Raw genomic sequence first — 21,040 nt, 5'->3', positions numbered from 1 at the left:
GATCACATTGGCCCAGTTTGTTGAGGATTGTATAAAAACCCTAGGAGGAGTACATAAAATCCATTTGGTGTGTTTTGCAAATGGCCCATAACACACTGTGATGACACAAGGCCGATGCCATAGTGCTTGGACCCTAATCAAACACATTGCTATTTTTTTCTTGGAAAATAATTCTCTTTAGGTTAGAAATAATTAGTGCAGAGGTGTGAACTTTACTGGGACCAGTCCAATAAAGGGGAATGCCATCCTGTGACGTCAGCACACATCGCACAACTTCTAAATCAGCTGACGGAAATATCACTTTAAACCTGTGTTTTTTGGTTTTCCCTCTAAAGGTACGCTAGGGGTCATAATCCCGTATAGACACGTCATGTAGCGTTTCAGCCAATCAGGTTACAGCTCGCCTCAGCGCTGAACGCTGCGTCATCGGTGACCGTTATTTGGTGCGCGCGGACAGAACGCTTCAACCCACACACACGAGCGTTTTTTTTTTTAAATCTGCAGGACAGAATTGTGGGCAGAGCAGCGAAGTCCAAACACTCGGTAAATATACAGCGCACTGTCGTGTTCGGGTCAGGAGAAAACGACAAGACTAAGGCAGCGGCGACAACACCGACGAACGGCCCCGGTTTACGCCGCAGCGCGCGAGACGAAGACACGCTTCCCTCATGATGTCATCGTATTATCATCCGGGGAAGGACGCGGACATGGCGGAGCCGCTGTGCCTGGAGAGAGGTAGCGCACCCGGGCTGTCTGTCAGCCTCTAACCGGGGGAAGTTACAGGGTTAAATAAAGCAGTTGTTTATCTCACAGAGAAGGTGAATCTGGTCTGAGCAGCAGCTCCCTGCTAATGTCACTGAAATAAACAATGATGCTTTCTAAATGCGTTTATCACATATTGGTAAAATGAATAAAATGCTCATTTGGTCCAAAATACTCATTTATCCCATAATATTATACATTACTTTAGTTACTGTATTCCATCATATTATATGTTACCATGGTTACCGTATTTCATCATACTATATGTTACCATGGTTACTGTATTCTATCATACTATATGTTACCATAATTACCGTATACCATCATACTCTTACCATGGTTACCGTATTCCATTATACTATACGTTACCATAGTTACTGTATTCTAGCATACTGTATGTTACCATGGTTACCGTATTTCATCATACTATATATTACCATGGTTACTGTATTTCATAACTTATGATGGAATATGGTAACCATGGTAACGTATAGTATGAGGGAATTCGATAATTATGGTAACGTATAGTATGATGGAATACAGTAACCATGGTAACGTATAGTATGATGGTATACGGTAATTATGGTAACATGTAGTATGATGGAATACAGTAATTATGGTAACATATAGTATAATGGAATACATGACCATGGTTACCATATCCCATCGTAATATACCTGCCCATGGTTACCATATTTCATCATATATACGTTACCATCGTTACCGTATTCCATCATACTATACATTACCATGGTTACTGTATTCCATCATACTATACGTTACCATAGTTATCATATTTCATCATACTATGCGTTACTATAAGAATCCTGGAATATACATTACGGAAACATGGTTTTAATTACAGTCGACCCCCGAAATTCATGTAGGTTATGTTCCTAGAGCACCCGCGAATTGTGAAAAAAACATGAATTTTTAATGTGGTCAAAAAATGCCTATAAATGCTTATTTTAATAGTTTAAACCATAAAATGCTTCTAAAACACTTTCATTTAAAACTTTAGTACATTACTCTTAAAAAAGAAAGGTAAGCATGTATACTGTACAGTACTGTATTGCTTTGTCTACCGCAGTGCTAGAATGTAAAATGCCTACTGCTAAAATACGCGTCATTTTCTTTGGTATCAGTACCGTGGGGTAAATACCACCAATTATTGTTTAGGGTCTAAGAAAAAGTCCATGAACGACTGGGGCAACAAACTCTGAACCGCGACTTTACCGGAGGTCGACTGTATACCCTATACATCTGACTTTCTGTAATGTATAGTTGTATGTATCTTGTTTCCTCTTCTCGTCACAGATGTATGCAGGGTAATCGAGTTGCTGGACCGGCTGCAGAGGAGCGGCGAGCTTCCTCCCCCAAAGCTGCAGGCGCTGCAGAGGGTGCTCCAGAGCAAATTCTGTGCTGCCATCAGAGAGGTGGGCAGGAGTCGCAATTACTGTACACTGACGTGAGAATAGAGACTTGAACAGTGGCTGACTATATACACTGCTCAGCCAAACAAAAAGAAAGTCTCACTAATATTATGTATATAATTTGCTGTCATGTTGCTTTCATAAACTAAGAGTTGCATTCATTTCTCTCCAAGATCTTACATACTAAAGTTGGGCCGATCCATGTGGGAAAATGATATCTTATGCTCTCTAAAACACAGCTGTTTAGTCCCGATCCCTTGAGGTTTACCCAATTTCAGTCGTCTCCCTAGTCGTTTTTTTTGCTTGATGCAGAACAAATGTTTGACACAGAGGAACATCTTTGCCACGACCACAGGATATGTCTTCTGTCATGGTTGTTTAAGAAATGGGAAGCTCCTCACTCAGTCGGGCTTAAATAACTTGTTGCCAGCTGAACTATGTTAATCACTTAAAGACTCTTAACTGTTTCTTTACTTAAATCCAGATGGTGACTTTTTTTTTCGCCGGAAGGTGTGTGTATATACAGTATATATCCAACTTCATATTAGAAGATAAACCGTGATTTCAAACCAGATGATTTTACCAGGTGCTTCAGTCAAGTGTAAATAAAACCTGTTTCTCTCCCATCATGAGACGTGTCATTTTCCTCTCCACAGTTGCGGCGGCGGCGTCTCATTAGCTCGTGATGGATAGTAAGCAGAGCGTGGGTGGGAGGGAGAGATTTATTTTGAATACAGGGATGAAATCACTGATATGAAGATATAAAGCCACTCTTAATAGCTCCTACGCATGCACACAGTAACTGTCGTTTCTTCTCTGCACTCCCTCCTCATTTTCTCTTGCTCTGGTGTTCAGCACCTCACGCTTTTCCTCAGGAGACTCTGCTTCACTCGTTCCCCTCCAGCAACACTGGTTATATGTGATTGTGCACGTATACTCGCATGGACTCCCATTCACATGCTTGTATTTTCAAAATAACTTCTCTGCACACTTTGCCAGGTCTATGAACAGCTCTACGACACTCTGGATATCGTGGGCGGACCCGAGGTGCGAGCTCAGGCCACTGCTAAAGTAAGCCACTTAATTTATTGCTCATCCTCCACATCTAGCATGTTTCTGTTTCAGTTTCCATCTCATTCTCCCCCTCCTCCCTCCGTTTTGCCCCTAGGCGACCGTAGCGGCGTTCGCGGCAAGCGAAGGCCACGCCCACCCACGTGTCGTAGAGCTCCCAAAGACGGACGAAGGCCTGGGCTTCAACATCATGGGAGGAAAGGAGCAGAACTCGCCTATCTACATCTCCAGAGTGATTCCAGGGGGCGTGGCCGACCGCCAGGGCGGATTGAAAAGAGGCGACCAGCTGCTTTCCGTCAATGGGGTGGTAAGAAAGGCGTTCCAATGGACACGAAGATGCATTCTCCATCCACCGTTCTTACCGTGTTCCCTTGTGTGTGTAGAGCGTAGAGGGCGAGCACCACGAAAAGGCCGTGGAGCTCCTGAAGGCGGCGCAGGGTTCGGTGAAGCTGGTGGTGCGCTACACCCCGAAGGTCCTCGAGGAGATGGAGGCCCGGTTCGAGAAGCTACGCAGCGCCAGGAGACGCCAGCAACACACCAGCCACTCGTGAGATTCTTTCACCAAAAATGTTTCTAATTGTTCCAGTTCCTAATATGGTGGATTTCTTTAACACACACAAATCTTTCTTTTTTCCCCCCTTTCTGTCCTGATTGACAGATCTTTAGAGTCTCGGGGTTAACCAATCCCAGCCACCTTAAACCTTAACCTGCTGACCACGCCCATTCCTCAATCGTCCAATGGGAAGACGGAAGACGAGCACTGCTGAAGAGATGAGCGAAGACGAGCTTTAGAATTTACCATGTATGTTAGTGGAACATTCCTAAAACACTAGACCTCAAATATACTCTTTACTCCATCCATCTGTAGGGAGAGAATGATCACAGTATCCGGGTTACCAGTTTAAAAAAATTTGTGTGGAAAGAAAAAAAAAACACTTGTATGTTTAGTAATGTTAAAGAGAAACAGAGAGCAAAAATCACAGATCAGAACCTTGCAGCCGTGCTCCTCCAAGGGCTGTGTGTGTGTGTGTGTGTGTGTGTGTGTGTGTGTGTGAGAGACTGTGCGTTATTATGTGTAAGTGTGCGTCCCATCTCTGTACATGACATTATGCTGCATTACAGGCGTAGATGACCATTATGGGGTAAAAGCTCTTCCTGACCTCACACAGCTTTTCCTCGGCACTACATGCCCAAAGAGTGTGTCTTAATCCTCTGAAGAAGGAACTCGATGTCCTTTATATATATGTATGTATGTGTGCGTGTGTGTGTGTGTATATGTTTGCATGTGTGTGTGTGTGTGTGTGTATGAGTGTGTGTTTGGTAAAAATAAATTTAGTGCTTGAACTACAGATGGCTTGATGTTGACAGTTTGTCAGACCCTGTGCATTATACCGCTGTTCTGTGTGAATTTGAGCTGCTAGTTTTGCCTGTTTACATTTTCCTGACCTCTTATTTAATTTATTTATTCATCCATTACTATAATAAAATCAGCAATGTAATGAACGGTCTCATTCATTGACTCTATTTAAGGATTCAGGGGATATTTGCGAGGCGTTGCAGGAGATGATGATTATAAATATACAGAGTCAGCCAAAAAAAATAATTTACACACACTTCAGGAAAAGAAAAATAGTATAGTATAATATTAATAATATTCTATCATAATATTATTAGATTATCATATCAATATATAATATATAGCAGTGGATTTTGTATTAAACATTTTTCTTTTTCTGAAGTGTGTATACTTTTTTATTTTTATTTTTTTTGGGTTGACCAGTTCACAGGTTTTCCTTTCTTGGATCACTTGCGGATTGTCCTGACCGATGCATCCTGGGAAAATCCCACAAGAGCTGCAGTTTTGTTGTTGCTCTGATGCCATCACAAATTGTCCCATCTCACAGGAGCTACATTTTTAATATCTCATTACAATGGTGGCTGGAAGTGATTGGGACATATTATGGAGCTGTAAACCTTTTCTTTAAGGATTCGAGTGTCCTTGGGTGTCATGGGGCCAAACTGCGATGGCTAAGACGACTGCAAGTCCAAAACCGCAGCTCTTGTGTGGGATGTTCCTGTTCTGCAGTGGTCGGGACATACAAAAAGTGATCCAGTGAAGGGAAACCGGTGAACTAGTGGCAGGGTCGTGGGTGACCGAGGCTCAGCACAATAGCAGTCCTCGTGTACAGTAGATACACAGAGGAAAGGGTTAATGCTGGGTCTTATATAACGCAGGCAGAATACACGGGTCATTATGGTTGCAAACAGAACCCCACAAACTCTAAGCACTGATTCTGAGGAGATTATAATGAGGGCTAATGGCTTTGAAAAAAAAAAACAAGGGTCAACACTGCAAATAATGCCTTTTTGAAGGACATTTATGTAATTGTCAATGGAATGCTTGTCATTATACTTCAGTATACCATAGTAACATCTGACAAAAATATCTAAAAAAAAAAAAAAAACAGTGAATCAGCAGACTTTGTGAAAAATCCATATTTGTGTTATTCTCAAAACCTTCGGCCGCGGCTGTGAACAGAGCGTGTGGAATCAAATCGAAATGGCGTGTGCACACGTTTTTGTGACGTCACACGCAAACTGCTTTAGAATTTAACGGTATTATTAAACGTTACATTATTTTTGGACGTTCTAGACGTAAATTTGCTCAGCATAGATTCTTTATTAAAAGACTGACAGGCGCTGCTGGTTTACGACTCAATTTGTACTTCCTGTTTAGGCTCCCTACAATAAATACTACATCATATTAAATGCGCAGTCTTTCTAGTGCACTATATATTGTAATAGGAGCCGTTTGGAGGACGACCGCGCGCTGCGTTGCCATAGTAACACAACTCTTCTGGAAGGCTGCGGTGAGGAGCGAAGCAAGGAGTTCGTGTAGGTTTAGGATCGTGTAACGTGTACTTTTCTCGATAACATAATTTATATTATATTATATTATATTATATTATATTATATTATATTATATTATATTATATTATATTATATTATATTAATCGCGGTAAAATAGTTGTTAATTGTCTAATAACGCTCTTTATTTATTTTTTTCCAGTGCGCCATGGACATGTGCAGTTGTGTCAGCACGAGCAGCGGTCTTAGTCATGTTTATATTCATCCTCAGCGTTTAGACACACACAGCTGTATGGTCTGTCTGTTCACACACACACACACACACACACACACACACACACAGCTAGATGGTCTGTCAGTTTACACACACACACACACACACACACATACACACACAGCTAGATGGTCTGTCAGTTTACACACACACACACAGCTGTATGTTCTGTCTGTTTACACACACACACACACACACACACACACATACACACACAGCTAGATGGTCTGTCAGTTTACACACACACACACACACACACACACACAGCTGTATGTTCTGTCTGTTTACACACACACACACACACACACACACACACACACACACACACACACACACACACACACACACAGCTTTATGGTCTGTTTACACACACACACAAACCGATAATATATTAATTAAAAGCAGTGGTTTTAGTCAGAGATGCTGTTTGAGAAAATTAATCAATGCCTTCTGACCAATCAAAATAATTGTCATAATTGTGATAATAACCTTTATTATTAACAAGAACAACGTGCAATATAAAAACTCACATCACATGTACAATTAAACTTGTACATTATATACATTTGAAGTGCAGTATCTGGGTCATGGCCCTTAAAGCTCAAAGCATTTTTTATTTTTTTTTAATAAACAAACAAATGGCTTAGGATTGTGCAGTACAGAAGTGGCAGTATGATGAACTGAATTTCTTCTTTTTATTTTAACCAACTATATAAACATGATTGAGCAAAGAATTAAAAAATGGGTCACATAGGGAACGAAATAGCAGAAATACAGATGACCAAATAATAATAATATGTCATTCCCATATTCTGGTAGTGGTAAAATTTATAGATAAATTTTTCATGACCTCCTGTTTGTCTGTAAACACTGTATACATCCACATTTACATTTATACATACTTGCTTTTACTGCTTCTACATTCTCTACCCACTTTCCCAACACCTAATAACTGTTATTATTAACAAGAACAAGGTGCAATAAAAAACTGACACTGAATGTTATACAATTAACCCTCATGGCAAAGTGCAGTTTTGTAAATTGGAAGTGCAGTAATTAAATATCTGGGGATCATGTTTTAAACATACCGTAGTCTTCTTCTTCTTGTTCTTTCGGCTGCTCCTGTTAGGGGTCTCCACAGCAGACAATCTGTCTCTATTTAACTCTGTCTTCCAAATCTTTCTCTTCTCCTCCTCCTCATCCTCCTGTCTGGCATCTCTAACATCTCTAACATTCCCCTCACTCCTCTTCTGCACACGTCCAAACATCTTAATCTGGTCCTCTCTAACCTTGTCCTAAAACCTGAACCGTCCCTCTAACATAACCGCAGCGTCTTCAGCTCTACCACCTCCAGCTCTGCTTCATGTCTCTTTGTCAACAGCAACATCTCCAAATCGTACAACATCGCTGGTCTCACTACCGTCCTGTAAACTTTCCCTTTCATTCTTGCCGATACATTTCTGTCCCAGATCTCTCCTGCTACTCTTCTCCAGCCATTCCACCCTGCCTGCACTCTCTCCTTTAATTTCCTACCACACCCCCCATTACTTTGGACAGTTGACCATAAATATTTAAACTCCTCTGCCCTCCCTACATCTACTCCTTGCAATTTCACCTTTAAACCCCACCCTCTCTGATTTGTACATTAAAGACATCAACTGTTGGAATGTTATAGTGTTATACTCTATTAGTTCTACTTTATCTATATTTTCTTATCACTAACACCAATAAAAATTCCAATGGAGTTACAGTGAGGCAAAAAACTATTTACCAATTGTGCAATTTTTCCCACTTAAAAAGATGAGAGAGAGGTCTGTAATTTGTAAATAGGTTTACCTCGACTATGAGAGACAAAGTAAGAAAAAAATCCAGAAAATCACATTGTAGGATTTTGAAAGAATTCATTTGCAAATTATGGTGGAAAATAAGTACAGTGCATCTGGAAAATATTCACAGCGCATCACTTTACCCACATTTTGTTATGTCAAAGCCTTATTCTAAAATGGATTAAATTAATTTTTTCCTTAGAATTCTATACACAACACCCCATAATGGCACATGGCAGCCCATCTGGAGTTTGCTAAAAGGCACGTAAAGGACTCTCAGACCATGAGAAACAAAATTCTCTGGTCTGATGAGACTCTCTGGCCGCTCTTCCATATTTAATTTTTAATAAATTTGCAAAAATCTCAAGTAAACTGTTTTCATGTTGTCATTATGGGGTGTTGTGTGTAGAATTCTGAGGGAATTCTCATAGATTAAATGAATTATATATATTATATAATATATATATATATATATATATATATATATATATATATATATATATATATATATATATATATTCTAAAATAGATTAAATGAATTTAATCTATTTTAGAATAAGGCTGTGACATAACAAAATGTGGAAAATGTAATGCGCTGTAAATACTTTCGAGATGCACTGTATTTTGGTCAATATCAAAAGTTTCATCTCAGTACTTTGTTATATACCCTTTGTTGACAATGACAGAGCTCAAACGTTTTCTGTAAGTCTTCACAAGGTTTTCACACACTGTTGCTGGTAATTTGGCCCTTTACATGCAGCTCTAGAGCAGTGATGTTTTGGGGCTGTCGCTGGGCATCACAGACTTTCAACTCCCTTCAAAGATTTTCTATGGGGTTGAGATCTGGAGACTGGCTAGGCCACTCCAGGACCTTGAAATGCTTCTTACGAAGCCACTCCTACATGTGTGTTTAGGATCATTGTCATGCTGAAAGACCCAGCCACGTTTCATCCTCAATGCCCTTGCTGATGGAAAGAGGTTTTCACTCAAAATTCTAATTTCACATTCAAATCTCACGTTACACGGCCCCATTCATTCTTTCCTTTCCACAGATCAGTCGTCCTGGGCCCTTTGCAAAAAAACAGCCCCAAAGCATGATGTTTTCACCCCATACTTCACAGTAGGTATGGTGTTCTTTGGATGCAAACACAAAGTTCTATTTTTGTTTTATCTGACCATATGACATTCTCCCAATCCTCTTCTGGATCATCCAAATGCTCTCTATCAAACTTCAGACGGGCCTGGACATGTACTGGCTTAAGCAGGGGGACACGTCTGGCAATGCAGGATTTGAGTCCCTGGCGGCGCAGTGTGTTACTGATGGTAGCCTTTGTTACTTTGGTCCCAGCTCTCTGCAGGTCATTCACTAGGTCCCCCTGTGTGGTTCTGGGATTTTTTCTCATAGTTCTTGTGATCATTTTGACCCCACGGGGTGAGATCTTGCGTGGAGCCCCAGATCGAGGGAGATTATCAGTGCAGATTCACTCAGATTCCCAGCCTGGTGCAGGTCTACAATTCTGTTTCTGGTGTCCTTTGACAGCTCTTTGGTCTTGGCCAGAGTGAAGTTTGAAGTGTTTTGAGGACATTGACAGGCGTCTTTATACTGATAATGAGTTCAAATAGACAGGTAACGAGTGTAGGACAGAGGAGCTTCTTAAAGAAGAAGTTACAGGTCTGTGAGAGCCAGAAATCTTGCTTGTTTGTAGGTGACCAAATACTGATTTTACAGAGAAATTTACCAATTCATTCATTAAAAATCCTTCAATGTGATTTTCTGGATTTTTTTTTCTTATTTTGTCTCTCATAATTGAAGTATACCTATGATGAAAATTACAGGCCTCTCTCATCTTTTCAAGTGGGAGAACTTGCACAATTGTTGGCTGACTAAATACTTTTTTGCCCCACTGTATATTTTCGGTGGAAATGGCAAATAAAGGCTCTTGAAATATTGAAGGATAGTGTTTCTTGAAGGAATCTTGAAGGATGGTGATCCATAATTTTGATCTTAACAACTCACCTGTTTCTTGCCATCCCTACCAGAATGCACCACTCCCCCCTTCCCTGTACAGACAAGAGCCCGGACCCGTGCATTACAGCATCACTTCTCACACACAGCACGACCCCAAACCAGTGGACGGTGTATTGGGAAATGAAGTCTACTCGAAAGCGTCCCCACACTGGCACACGCATTTCCTGAATGACCTGGCTCATACGGTAACAATCATGATACCTATTATTATAATACAAGTAAAACAGGGATTTTGTGATGATATTTCTTATGAATGAAGGTGTAAGAGCGATGGACATTTACAGAAGACTTTACAAGCACAATACAGCGATGAGACTCTTAAAAGAGCAGTAAAAATTTTAAAGGCGCAAATTTTTTTAATGCGGTCGTAAGTCCTGCATTTATTCCCTTGAACGTTCAATGAGTAAAACACCTGATCCTTGAAAATCGATAAATAATTTGTCGCCAACTTGCATAGGAAAGAGATACCACATCCCTGTACAGTCCTGTTCTCACTTCAAGACATTTCCACATGTTTGGGGCATTAAGAAGTTCGGGGAGGCGGGACTCTGGGGTTTCAGACATGACTCGATCCGTCAATCATGGTTCTTTGCTGGTATCCAAGCACTAGTGAAGCACTGGGATAAGTGCATTACTGTAGCAGGGGATTATATAAAGAAATAAAGAGACTCTCATAACTGTGTTCTGTTATTCGGCACAATCAAAAGTCCCGGTTTGACTTAAACACCTTTTGTAATAATAATGCATTCATGGTAAGACTTAAATTCGTGAAAGTGAAGTATATTAGAGGTGAGCTTTGTACATGTGTGTGTGTGTGTGTGTGTGTGTGTTCATATGTTTTTTTTCTTCTGCAGCTGCGAGCGAGCCGATCATTCAGATACGTCTCTGCGCCGCCTGTCTCTGAGATGCAGGATCAGTACAGGGGACACTCGGCGCCGTACCAGCCCCTGCAGCCTCACTACAGGGTAGGACTGAGCGAGACGTCACCGTTATCACCTCACCTTGAAATTTCTGTCAGTCTGAATTTTTCATCGGGTCCTTTTCGCAACCTTACCTCTGTATAATATCTTTATTAGTGAATATGTTTGTGATTGTCCATTAAAGATCTATGGAAAATGTCAGAACAGAACAGATGAAAAAAAAGTTAAAACGGGAGCACTGAAATACTTTTAAAAACAGTTCATGATTAAGAAAGAAGAGAAAAAAAATATAAGGAGTGCACGTTAAGAGCCTCTTAATTAACTGACACGGCAGAAGTTGGAGTAAGAGGTTATTGGGAGAGAGTGGAGGGAGATTAAAGACTACAAGAGCATTCTGAAGAATGGAAGTAAAGGCATTAAAGCTAAATAACTAAATAATGATGATTCATGCAGTGTCTACTTATGCAAAGCTTTTCTTTGCCTTGGGATTATAGCACTTCCAGCACACATACGTTTTCGCTAATGGAGCTAAAGGAGAGACTGATGCCGCCCATGTTTTATTTTAATCAGGATCTTCATGGACGGCTCCATCATTCTTCAGTTCTGCTGCCCAAAGAGCCAGCGCTCAGCACGACTCACACGGATTACAGGCGCTTTAAAAGGTAACCAGCAGGGTGCAGTATAGCAGTGTGGTGTATACAGGTAGTCCCCGACTTACAAACATTCCATTTATGAATTTCCGCAGACACAAATGGATCGCGGTTCTACTTCCAGGTCAATCATGGAAGTAGCTCATTTGTATTTCACAAAAAAATAGACACCACAGTGCACCAGATACCAACATTTACAATTATATACAATATTTTCAGTGTGTAAGTGAATGTATAAAATGTCCAAAGTCCGGTATATGTCTGTGCATGGGGGTGTCCGGAAGAAATGAGATGGCCTTGCCGGTTTCAATGAATCACTCCGGGAGCACGATGATAGAAAATGTTTGTCCTGTAAAGCTGTCTGACTTATGAACATCCTGGATAGGAACTCATTCATAAGTCTGGAACTACCTGTACTGTACTTGCTTACCAAGCACTCTATTTGGAATACAAACTACAGTGGAACCTTGGATTGCGAGCATAATTTGTTCCGGAAGCGGATTTATATATCAAGACATCAAATCAAAATTATTTATTATTTCCCATAATAAATAATGAAAACTCAAATTATTCGTTCCACAGCCAAAAAAAATAAATAGATAAAAATCATTAATAGAAAATATTAAGTAAAAATAAAAACAAATTAACCTGCACTTTACCTTTAAAAATAAATCTAGACAGGTACGCGCACTAAGACCGAAAAGGGGAGACGATTACCCACAATTCCGCAGCGCAAGAAAGAGAAAAAACATTTCTAGAAGCGCATGCGTGATATATGATCCTCAGTACTCGTAAACCAAGACATGTTCGTTTTTCAAGTCAAAGTTTATTAAACTTTTTTGCTTGTACTCTCAATCCGAGGTTCCACCGTACACTTATACTGGGTTATGTAAGACCTCCCTTTTTCTTTCTTTATTAAAGAGTCCAAAATGCACCATGAAAATATTAGACCTAATGTTGTTTTGGTGCCAAATTCTGATTCCATCACCAGCAAAACTCCAAATCCATCAGACTGGCCAGTGTTTTGTTTGCCCAGTGTGGTGAGCCTGTCCCCAGTTCAGCCTCAGTGTGCAGGTCTGGGATGACCAGGGTGGAACCCAACTTGCTGTTCTACAGTTTTAGCCCCTCCTCCAGTTGATTACATGTCCCATGCATGTTGAAATGCTTTTCTGCCCACACAATTGTACATAGCGGTTATCTAAGTTACTGTCAGCTTTCTGTTCGATTTAACCTGTCTGCCCGTTCTTATATTATTTGACCTTTCTTAGCAACCAAGCATTTCCCTGCACAGCTTACTGAATGTTCTTCAGCAGTTAAAGAAATACTCAGACCAGCCTGTCTGTCAGAGTTGAAATCAAGATTTGTCCCACTGCAGTGGCTGATAAGCGAGCAGTACTTGAATCTGCTGCCGCATGATTGGCTGATTAGGGTCATTGCATAAATGATTAGGCGTAAAGGTGTTTTATTTCTTCCCCATAAAGTTTATTATTATTATTATTATTATTATTATTATTATTATAATACACCAGTTAATTCCGACTGAGCACTGATTGTACGCGATTGGACACTTCGATAGGAGAGGCGATCCAACAGTGATGATAATGCATGGTAACATCCCTGGTACGTTTAACTATATGTATCATTACTCCATGTCCCACGTTAATTTCACTATCTGTCAGTCACAGCATGGGTAAAAAGTACATCTGTACAGTACTGAGGAGAGAGCAGCTGCTCGCCAAAACTCTCATTTAAAACCAGTCACAGAAGCACTTTCACACACATCTGAAGAACACACATCTGACAACTTTATTTTAAACAACACTTTGTCTATTTAGTAGTTCATATAAGTCATCACGAATTGCCTGCATGTTGTTTTATTTACGTTTAAGCTGACGTAGAAAGCTAACTATTTGGGATTCAACCCCAGAACCCGGAGGTTAACGGAGCTGATATTCTAAAGTGGAATACGTGGACATATAAAAAGAAAATATATAAAAAATAAAAATTTACAGGACCATCGACCACCTCCACGCTACATAGTATCGGTAAGGTTTTAAAACTTTTCCCTCCTGCTAATTATACTTACCACCTCTGCTAGTCACGGTTAGTTAGTTCCGCCAGTTGGGAGAGGATGTGTGTTGGCAAAAGTCTTGCACCCCTTTCCCTTAATTAAATTGAATTACAATCAAATTGAATTACATTATATATACATAATTTATTAAAAAAAAAATGATGTATATATAACCTCAGCATCAACCTCATTTCCCCTCTCGTCTGTTTCACCCATTCAGTATTCAAAATCACCAGTATACTACTCACCAGTCTGATCATCTGTCATCTGCACCTGTTACTCACTGGTTCACACCTTCAGTTAAATACTTTTTTTTATGCTTGAATGAAAAATTAAATACTTAAGTGATTAAATACTAACATCAGATGTATTAACACAAATTCTCATTAGTGATGGGAGAGACATCTCACAGAAAAGGCAATCATGTAAAGAATATTTTGTAATATTTTATATTTTCTTTTTTTAAAAAGTGCTGATTTCCCCCATGTTTGGAAATTTTGGGACACTATTATCAGCCCAGCGTAATACTGGTGGTTCAGCAGGTAACCAGAAGGGGGCAGTACAGCAGCATGATGGGGAAGGGAAACAGGGAAAACAAGAGAAATTATCTAATATAATTTGATCTAATATTAAATCTAATATAATTTGTTCTAATATAATTGTTATAAAGTCACATGGGGCTAAAGATTATAATGATTATTATTGTCTGTCTGTCTTTTTGTCTGTCCGTCTAGCTCTCTGTTCATCAATCCATTTTAGCCATTTCTATCTATCTATCTATCTATCTATCTATCTATCTATCTATCTATCTATCTATCTATCTATGAATTTGCATGTCTATATTTTCTTTGTCTGTTTTTATGTCTATATATTTATGTACAGTATATTTATCTACCTGTCTTTCTACCCATCATCCATCTATGTATTGTCTGTCCATGTCTCTCTCCCTATTATCTTTCTGTCTGTCTGTTTGTCTGTCTGTATAGCCATCAGTTGATATACATCTATGTTTCTATTTGGGTATATCTACCCATCCTTCCTTCCATCCATCCATCCATCCATCCATCTATCCATCCATCAATGAATTTGTATCTGTCTGTATGGTCTGTTCTATCTATCTATCTATCTATCTATCTATCTATCTATCTATCTATCTATCTATCTATCCGTCCATCTGTCCATCTATCTATCTCTATCTGTCCATCTGTCTATCCATCTGTTTGTATTTCTGTATGCCTGTTTGTGTATTTCTTTTTTCCAAGAGACTCATGATTCATATCTCTTTTTTTTTGGGCCGTGTTTTTTGCCGACTGACTCCACTCCTCTAGTAGTCTGCTTTTATTCTGTGTGTATCAATTATACAAGTAGCTTTTAGCCCGAATGATGAATTCACTGATTGAAAGTTTTAATTCAGCTCCTGGCCAGCAACAGCAGTCGCAGTCCAACACAAACACGATCCCAGTACGTCCCAGTAGCGGTGGCTAATCAGGAATTCACATCATGTCGCACTTACACTGATCACAAAGCGGTCAGATGGAGACTCCACTTCGAGTTTTTTTACGTCTTCTCGGGCTGAAAAAATTGCCGTTTCTATGGCAACACAGACAACACTAATAGTTGCTGTAACATAGCGGCCAGCTACTGTAGGTTAAAAAAGATAAACTACATGATATACTTGAAATTCCTACTTGAAAATTATAAGGGAGGTTTATGCAGATTTGAATATTTCACCTGGTCATTATTTAACGATTAAAACACAATTAAAGAAAAAGAAAAATGTATTTCATCTGCAACAACTGCAAAACATATTCTGTCTCCAGCTTTTAGTTTATTTTAAAGTTAATAAAATGTCACCTGAAAGCAGTGTTGCAAAGTGTTGGCACTGGAGACTCCTTCAATAAATGTTAAATAATTTTCTACTTATGGAAATCTTCACCCTCCGAATAATTATAGGGTTTTCTTTGCTAAATGATGTCATGAAAACGTTTTCATTATTAATCTTTCAATTGTAGTGGTGATTTCATTATATAAGTCATTGTTATTCATATAAATGCGTGAGAGCTGCTCAAGAGTCAAGGGTTTTTTAAGGACGTAATCAGGAAATTCCTGTAATTCTAGCATGACGTAAGTTCACAATAACTGATAAACTGGCAGCGTACCCAATGTTCCGTCTCGCTCGTTTGCTCCGGCTCTCGCTTCTCCGAACAAGTAGGTCGAGATGAGCTGACCTCCGAGCTCAGATGGTCACTGAATCGTCTGGAAACACTTTGTTTAAAAGGGCACTTAAAACCCTCTTCCTGAAGGGCGGAGGTTTAAAAGGAAACACTCTTCATGTCAGTCTGCGATACAGCATACCTGGAGGCCGTGCCAATCGCGTTATTGGAAACGACAGTGCCCTCAGAAGACCTACAAACTCCTAAATGTATCTGTATTGACAGAGCCGTTGACGCTAAGTGAAAGAGCGTCATGGTTATGAAGCAGGAAGCCAGCGGACGACAGGAGCTCTTTAAAAGTCCCATACATGTTTACGGGTAAATTAGCGGCGGCTTGTATAAGTATTTACCCCCACCCATGATATAAGCTTCACTGGTGTATATCATGAGTCTGTACAAGCACTCAGCAAAGAAAAGTTTATGTGATTGCATTAATTATTTTTTATACATAACTAACGTTGTGCAAATAAAGTGCTGCATGATTTCAGTATATAAGTACACAGGTGCATGGAGGAACTCAGAGAACATCCCAAGACACACATCATCATGAAAACCAATGTATGGTGATCTGTAATTAAATAGAAAAAAACAAACCAAAGGCGTGACAACAACAGAAATCGTAACTTGCTTTTATTTATTTATTTATTTATTTCTGACCTTTTTGTGATTGAACTCCCAAGTTGACTTGCTGCTGTTCTGGAACAGTTCCTGCAAGAACAGTATTGTGTCAAGTGTATTTGTAAAACCCATTAAGCTCCATGATGAAACCTTCCCAGGAAATCAAGACCAAAACGTTACCTCTGCTGCACCCTCCTCTCCTTAACCAAGAATTTCATTTAGAGTTACCAGCACCCCAGATTAGAGCCATTATGAAGGATTTACAAAGCATACAGTAGCAGATACATCTCAATATCAACTGTTTATGGGAGATTATTGTGTATTTTGGATAAACACCTTTAGAATTGTTTTACAGTGTAGAAAGCAATAAAAAACTAGGACTGTTCATGGTATTAGAAGGTGTGACTGGTACTTAGACTGAGAAGCCTTAAATACATTCTGCATTAATTTTTTTAACTGCAGCGCATGTACAGTATCGCCACACTAAAGAAAGTGCTATCCAACCTTTTTCTGTATACATGGATCACAGCCAATTGGCTAGCATTGTCATGTTGCACCACTGAAACATGTATTAATACCAGATGTGAAATGTCATTCTGTTTGCCTTGCCATCCGGATACCATCAGACGTTCAATTCCTAGGTGGTGCTTTAGCCATCCATACCCAGGAGTCTAGACACTGCTCTCTCGGCGGGATGGGGCGCCGTACTCTCACTCTTACATCAATCATAGCAACACTACTGTAGTGAGCTCACACAAGGAGAAGGGGCAGACACCACTTCCCCCAGTTGAGTTAGTATCAGTTTGAAAAGGTGTACTCTCAGAGGAAGAAAATGATAATCTTTGCCCCCCCTCCCTGGTTGGTGGCTGTGACCTTGACGGGAGAGTGCCCTAACAGTCAGACGGGTGGGAGACAGCTGCAATTAAAACAGTAAGAAAAAAGGAGAAATGTTGTTGTCATGTTGTCGCTCTTGTTTGCACGTGCACTATATGTTGTCTTTTTGCTGTCCTTTGTATAGTACTTAGATAGTTTTGTTAATTTATCATGTTAACTTGTTTTGTCTCAACTAGTCAGCTAATGATTTGTCTTAGGTAGCTAGTAGGTTTTGGTAATTTATGTTGAATGTATGTAGAACATTAGTCCAGGAGGAATAGTGTTTCGTTTCACTGTGTTGAAATGTGTTAAAATGTGGGTGAAATGGCAATAAAAGCCTAATTGCCTTGATTTTAACAAACAAACAAACAAATAAACAAACTGAATAAATTCTGGTTTATTTTTTTAATATGTAATTGAATTTTTAAACCCTGTTTCTCTCTGTTTCTTTTTTCTTTCTGTCTTTCTCCAGGTCTGAATTGGCTTCCGTCTCGGCCTCGGACACCTCGCCCACCCGTGGACCCTTCCCCCATCTGATCCACCTTCCCCCTGTCAAGGCCCCGCCCAGTGTGATGCACCGCCCATCTGTACCGGTACCACACGGAGGCAGAAGCAGCGTGTACACGGATACCTTTCGTGTCCCTGTGCATCCGCCCGTTTCCTCCACCCAGGTGGCTGTCCTTGCTGAGACCAAACATACCGACGAGAGTGGGCGGAGCTTATTGCAGCATATTTTAGACGTGCCCCATATGTACAGCACAGAAAACCGCACTTATGGAAAAGAGAGGATAGTGCTTGTGTAAGATAAAGCACAACGCATACATTATTAACCGGATCTAGCCCGTTTTAATCCAAGTGCTTAATAATGGATGTTTTTAGCTGAGCTTTTTTTTATTTATTTGAATTTCATTGGTGTGTGTTCTTTTTAAAAATTAAAATAGGTACTTTGAGGATTTTTGTTTTGGGTTTTATTTCATAGAGACAGAAAGAGCAGGGAGACTGTACAAGCATCAAGCCGGTCATGCTCCTTGTGTGTCAGTGTGATATGCAAAGGATTGTGGGAAAAAACCCTGCAATGTGTGTAAACAGCGAGAGATTGAATGCAGGCAGGGAGGAGTGTATGTGTGTGTGTGTGTGAGAGAGAGAGAGATTTTGCTGAACATGCACTTGAGACAACTGATGATGATGGGAACATAGAGTAATCCGGAAGACATCAGCGCTGAACTGCACAGCACATAAGACGGAGAAAGAGAGAGAGGAGGGGGAATTAAAAATGGAAGGAAAATTGTGAGGATTTGGCAGCGTGTCATAAATTAGCCTTTTGAATCGGTGCGAGGTTTCTTTTTCTTTTTTTTTTCTTCTTCTTCCCCACCCCTGCTCTTCCACTCCTTCCTCCCACCTGCTCGCCGGATCTCTGGCTCTCCTCCCCCTCTGTCTCAAGCGGCGGTGTGCCAGACAGACAGAAAGAGAGGGAGAGAAATAGAGAGGCAAAGATTGTACATCCACATAAGGAATCATAATTAATTTGGGGTAAATGAAGGAAAATCTATTAAAGAAATTAACTCAATTAACTACTTAAAAAAAGCAATTTACAGTAAAGGCTGGTCTTAACTGACTAATTAGTAAAGGATTCATTTAGATTGCTTTCTATATACATAATTAAGGCTATTTATCTCTTATTTGGGTGTGTCTAATGAGTAACTATTCTTACAGCTCACACAAACAACGGTTTAAGATGGCGGCTGTTGTTATTGTATCAATAATCATATCAGTTTAAAACGAGTGTGAGAATAATGCTATGAACGACATGGAGGTGTTTCAGAACAGGCCAGATTCGTCAAGTTTAAAGCTGATGTGCGTATTTTTCTGGTCCACAAACGAGCTCAGACTTACAGTAGTAGTGCACGTGGAGGTGTTTCTGAGGCGTTTTTTTGTATGATCGAATTTCATATGGTCATATACATCCTGAAAATATCCAGCATTTTTTTTGTCATGACTTTTATGTGACACTATGACACTGCCGTTGAGGAGATCAGACTTTGCAGGCAGTTGCCTCGTGCTGCCAGAATTAATGCGGAGCACATGAGAGAGAGAGGAGCGAGATCCCGCATGGCACCCTGGAGGGAGACTGGCGTAGGTGAGCGAGCAGCACAACATGGCTCACGATAAAATGCGAGAACTTCAAAACGCAGCATGACGGTGTTGAGTGAAGAGGCTCACTGTGTCGACCATGAAGAGAGGAACAAGGGCTGCATGGCGTCTAGCAACGAGCCAAAGCACTTGTGATACACTGAGACATTTGCCCTGTTAGTTTTGTTAGCTGTGAAAGTCCTGGTAGCTGTGTTATCCCTGTTAGCTCTAAAAACCCTGTTTGCCCTGAATGGTCTGCTGGCTCGGTAAATTTGCTAGCTCTGAGAGCACACTTTGTTACCAGATAGCCCAGAAAACCGCCTGAGCCACGCCCTACACCACCTATTCTCTGCATCTAGGTTCAAAGATGCCACCCAGTCCCAATGCTCAGCACTTAACCTCAGTATTGAAAAGCCCAATGATGGATTTTGGAGGGAATGTCCTGTGCCATTGGTGGTGCCCCAAAGGAGTGCCTTTTTTTGGGGGGGGGGGGGACAACTGCTGGAGCCATGGATGTCTTCGTGTTTTGAGTTTTGTGGGACTCTTATTTTTCCTCAGGTTGTTGATTTTTGTCTTAGTCTAGTCTTCAGTACCACAGGTGTGTGTGTAATCTCAGGGTGATAGTAGTAAGACCTACCATGTGGTCTCGAATCTGTGTAGTCGCTATGAAGTTATTGTCTCTGTTCTGTTTCATGAATCTCTCTTGTGTATCGCTGTTCAGATAATTCCTGGTTTTTGTTCTTGTTTGTGTTTCTAGGATTTAAATTTAAGTTAAAATCTTAACATCTGCACCTATGCCGTGCCTGCATCCCACATTCCTGACATTATGGGAGGTTTTCTACAACTCGAACTAAATTCCCGCAGAGAGTGTTACACTGGCATCATGAAAGATTTGAATAAACACAAAAAATGTAGAATTAAAAGTGTTTGTTAGTTTTGAAATAGATGATTCTGGATAAACTGGTGTAATGGACGTGCCCTGTCTGAATCAGTTATCTACAAACTGTTTGAAAAACTTGCCGAGGTACTAAATATTAACAGGAAACATTCAAAATAGTAATCATGAAAAAAATTAAAATGAAATTACGAAATAAGCAATTTTTTTTTCATTCTTTTCTGGTCTCTTTCTTTTCTTCTCGTTTTTTTTTTAATTAATCATTTTGTGCCTTTTTTATGCTTGGTGGTGGACTTTACTGTTTCATATACAAATTTAGTCAATGTACACCGATCAGCCATACAATTAATACCATAAAACTTTAACACATCAATATTGATTGGCAATTATATATGTAAATTGCTGAC

At 40.0% G+C, this 21,040-nt stretch overlaps 2 protein-coding genes across 2 annotated transcripts; both read left to right on the top strand.

The window, feature by feature from the left end:
* The first annotated feature begins 441 nt into the window (after nucleotides 1–441).
* lin7b (lin-7 homolog B (C. elegans)) lies at nucleotides 442–4,754 on the top strand. The gene is made up of 6 exons (XM_053514263.1): nucleotides 442–735; nucleotides 2,080–2,198; nucleotides 3,195–3,266; nucleotides 3,364–3,573; nucleotides 3,650–3,813; nucleotides 3,925–4,754. Exons 1-6 carry the CDS (start codon nucleotides 669–671, stop codon nucleotides 3,944–3,946), a joined length of 654 nt encoding a protein of 217 aa, XP_053370238.1. The 5' UTR covers nucleotides 442–668; the 3' UTR covers nucleotides 3,947–4,754.
* Nucleotides 4,755–6,131: 1,377 nt separating this feature from the next.
* zgc:193811 (uncharacterized protein LOC559801 homolog) lies at nucleotides 6,132–20,606 on the top strand. Its single transcript, XM_053515208.1, has 7 exons — nucleotides 6,132–6,161; nucleotides 6,337–6,429; nucleotides 10,275–10,448; nucleotides 11,118–11,228; nucleotides 11,754–11,845; nucleotides 18,081–18,407; nucleotides 20,496–20,606. Exons 2-7 carry the CDS (start codon nucleotides 6,343–6,345, stop codon nucleotides 20,500–20,502), a joined length of 798 nt encoding a protein of 265 aa, XP_053371183.1. The 5' UTR covers nucleotides 6,132–6,161; nucleotides 6,337–6,342; the 3' UTR covers nucleotides 20,503–20,606.
* The last annotated feature ends 434 nt before the right edge of the window (nucleotides 20,607–21,040 follow it).

The sequence above is a fragment of the Clarias gariepinus genome, chromosome 16, assembly GCF_024256425.1.
Source record: "Clarias gariepinus isolate MV-2021 ecotype Netherlands chromosome 16, CGAR_prim_01v2, whole genome shotgun sequence".
NCBI lineage: Eukaryota > Metazoa > Chordata > Actinopteri > Siluriformes > Clariidae > Clarias > Clarias gariepinus.
This window is presented reverse-complemented; position numbering and strand designations above follow the sequence as displayed.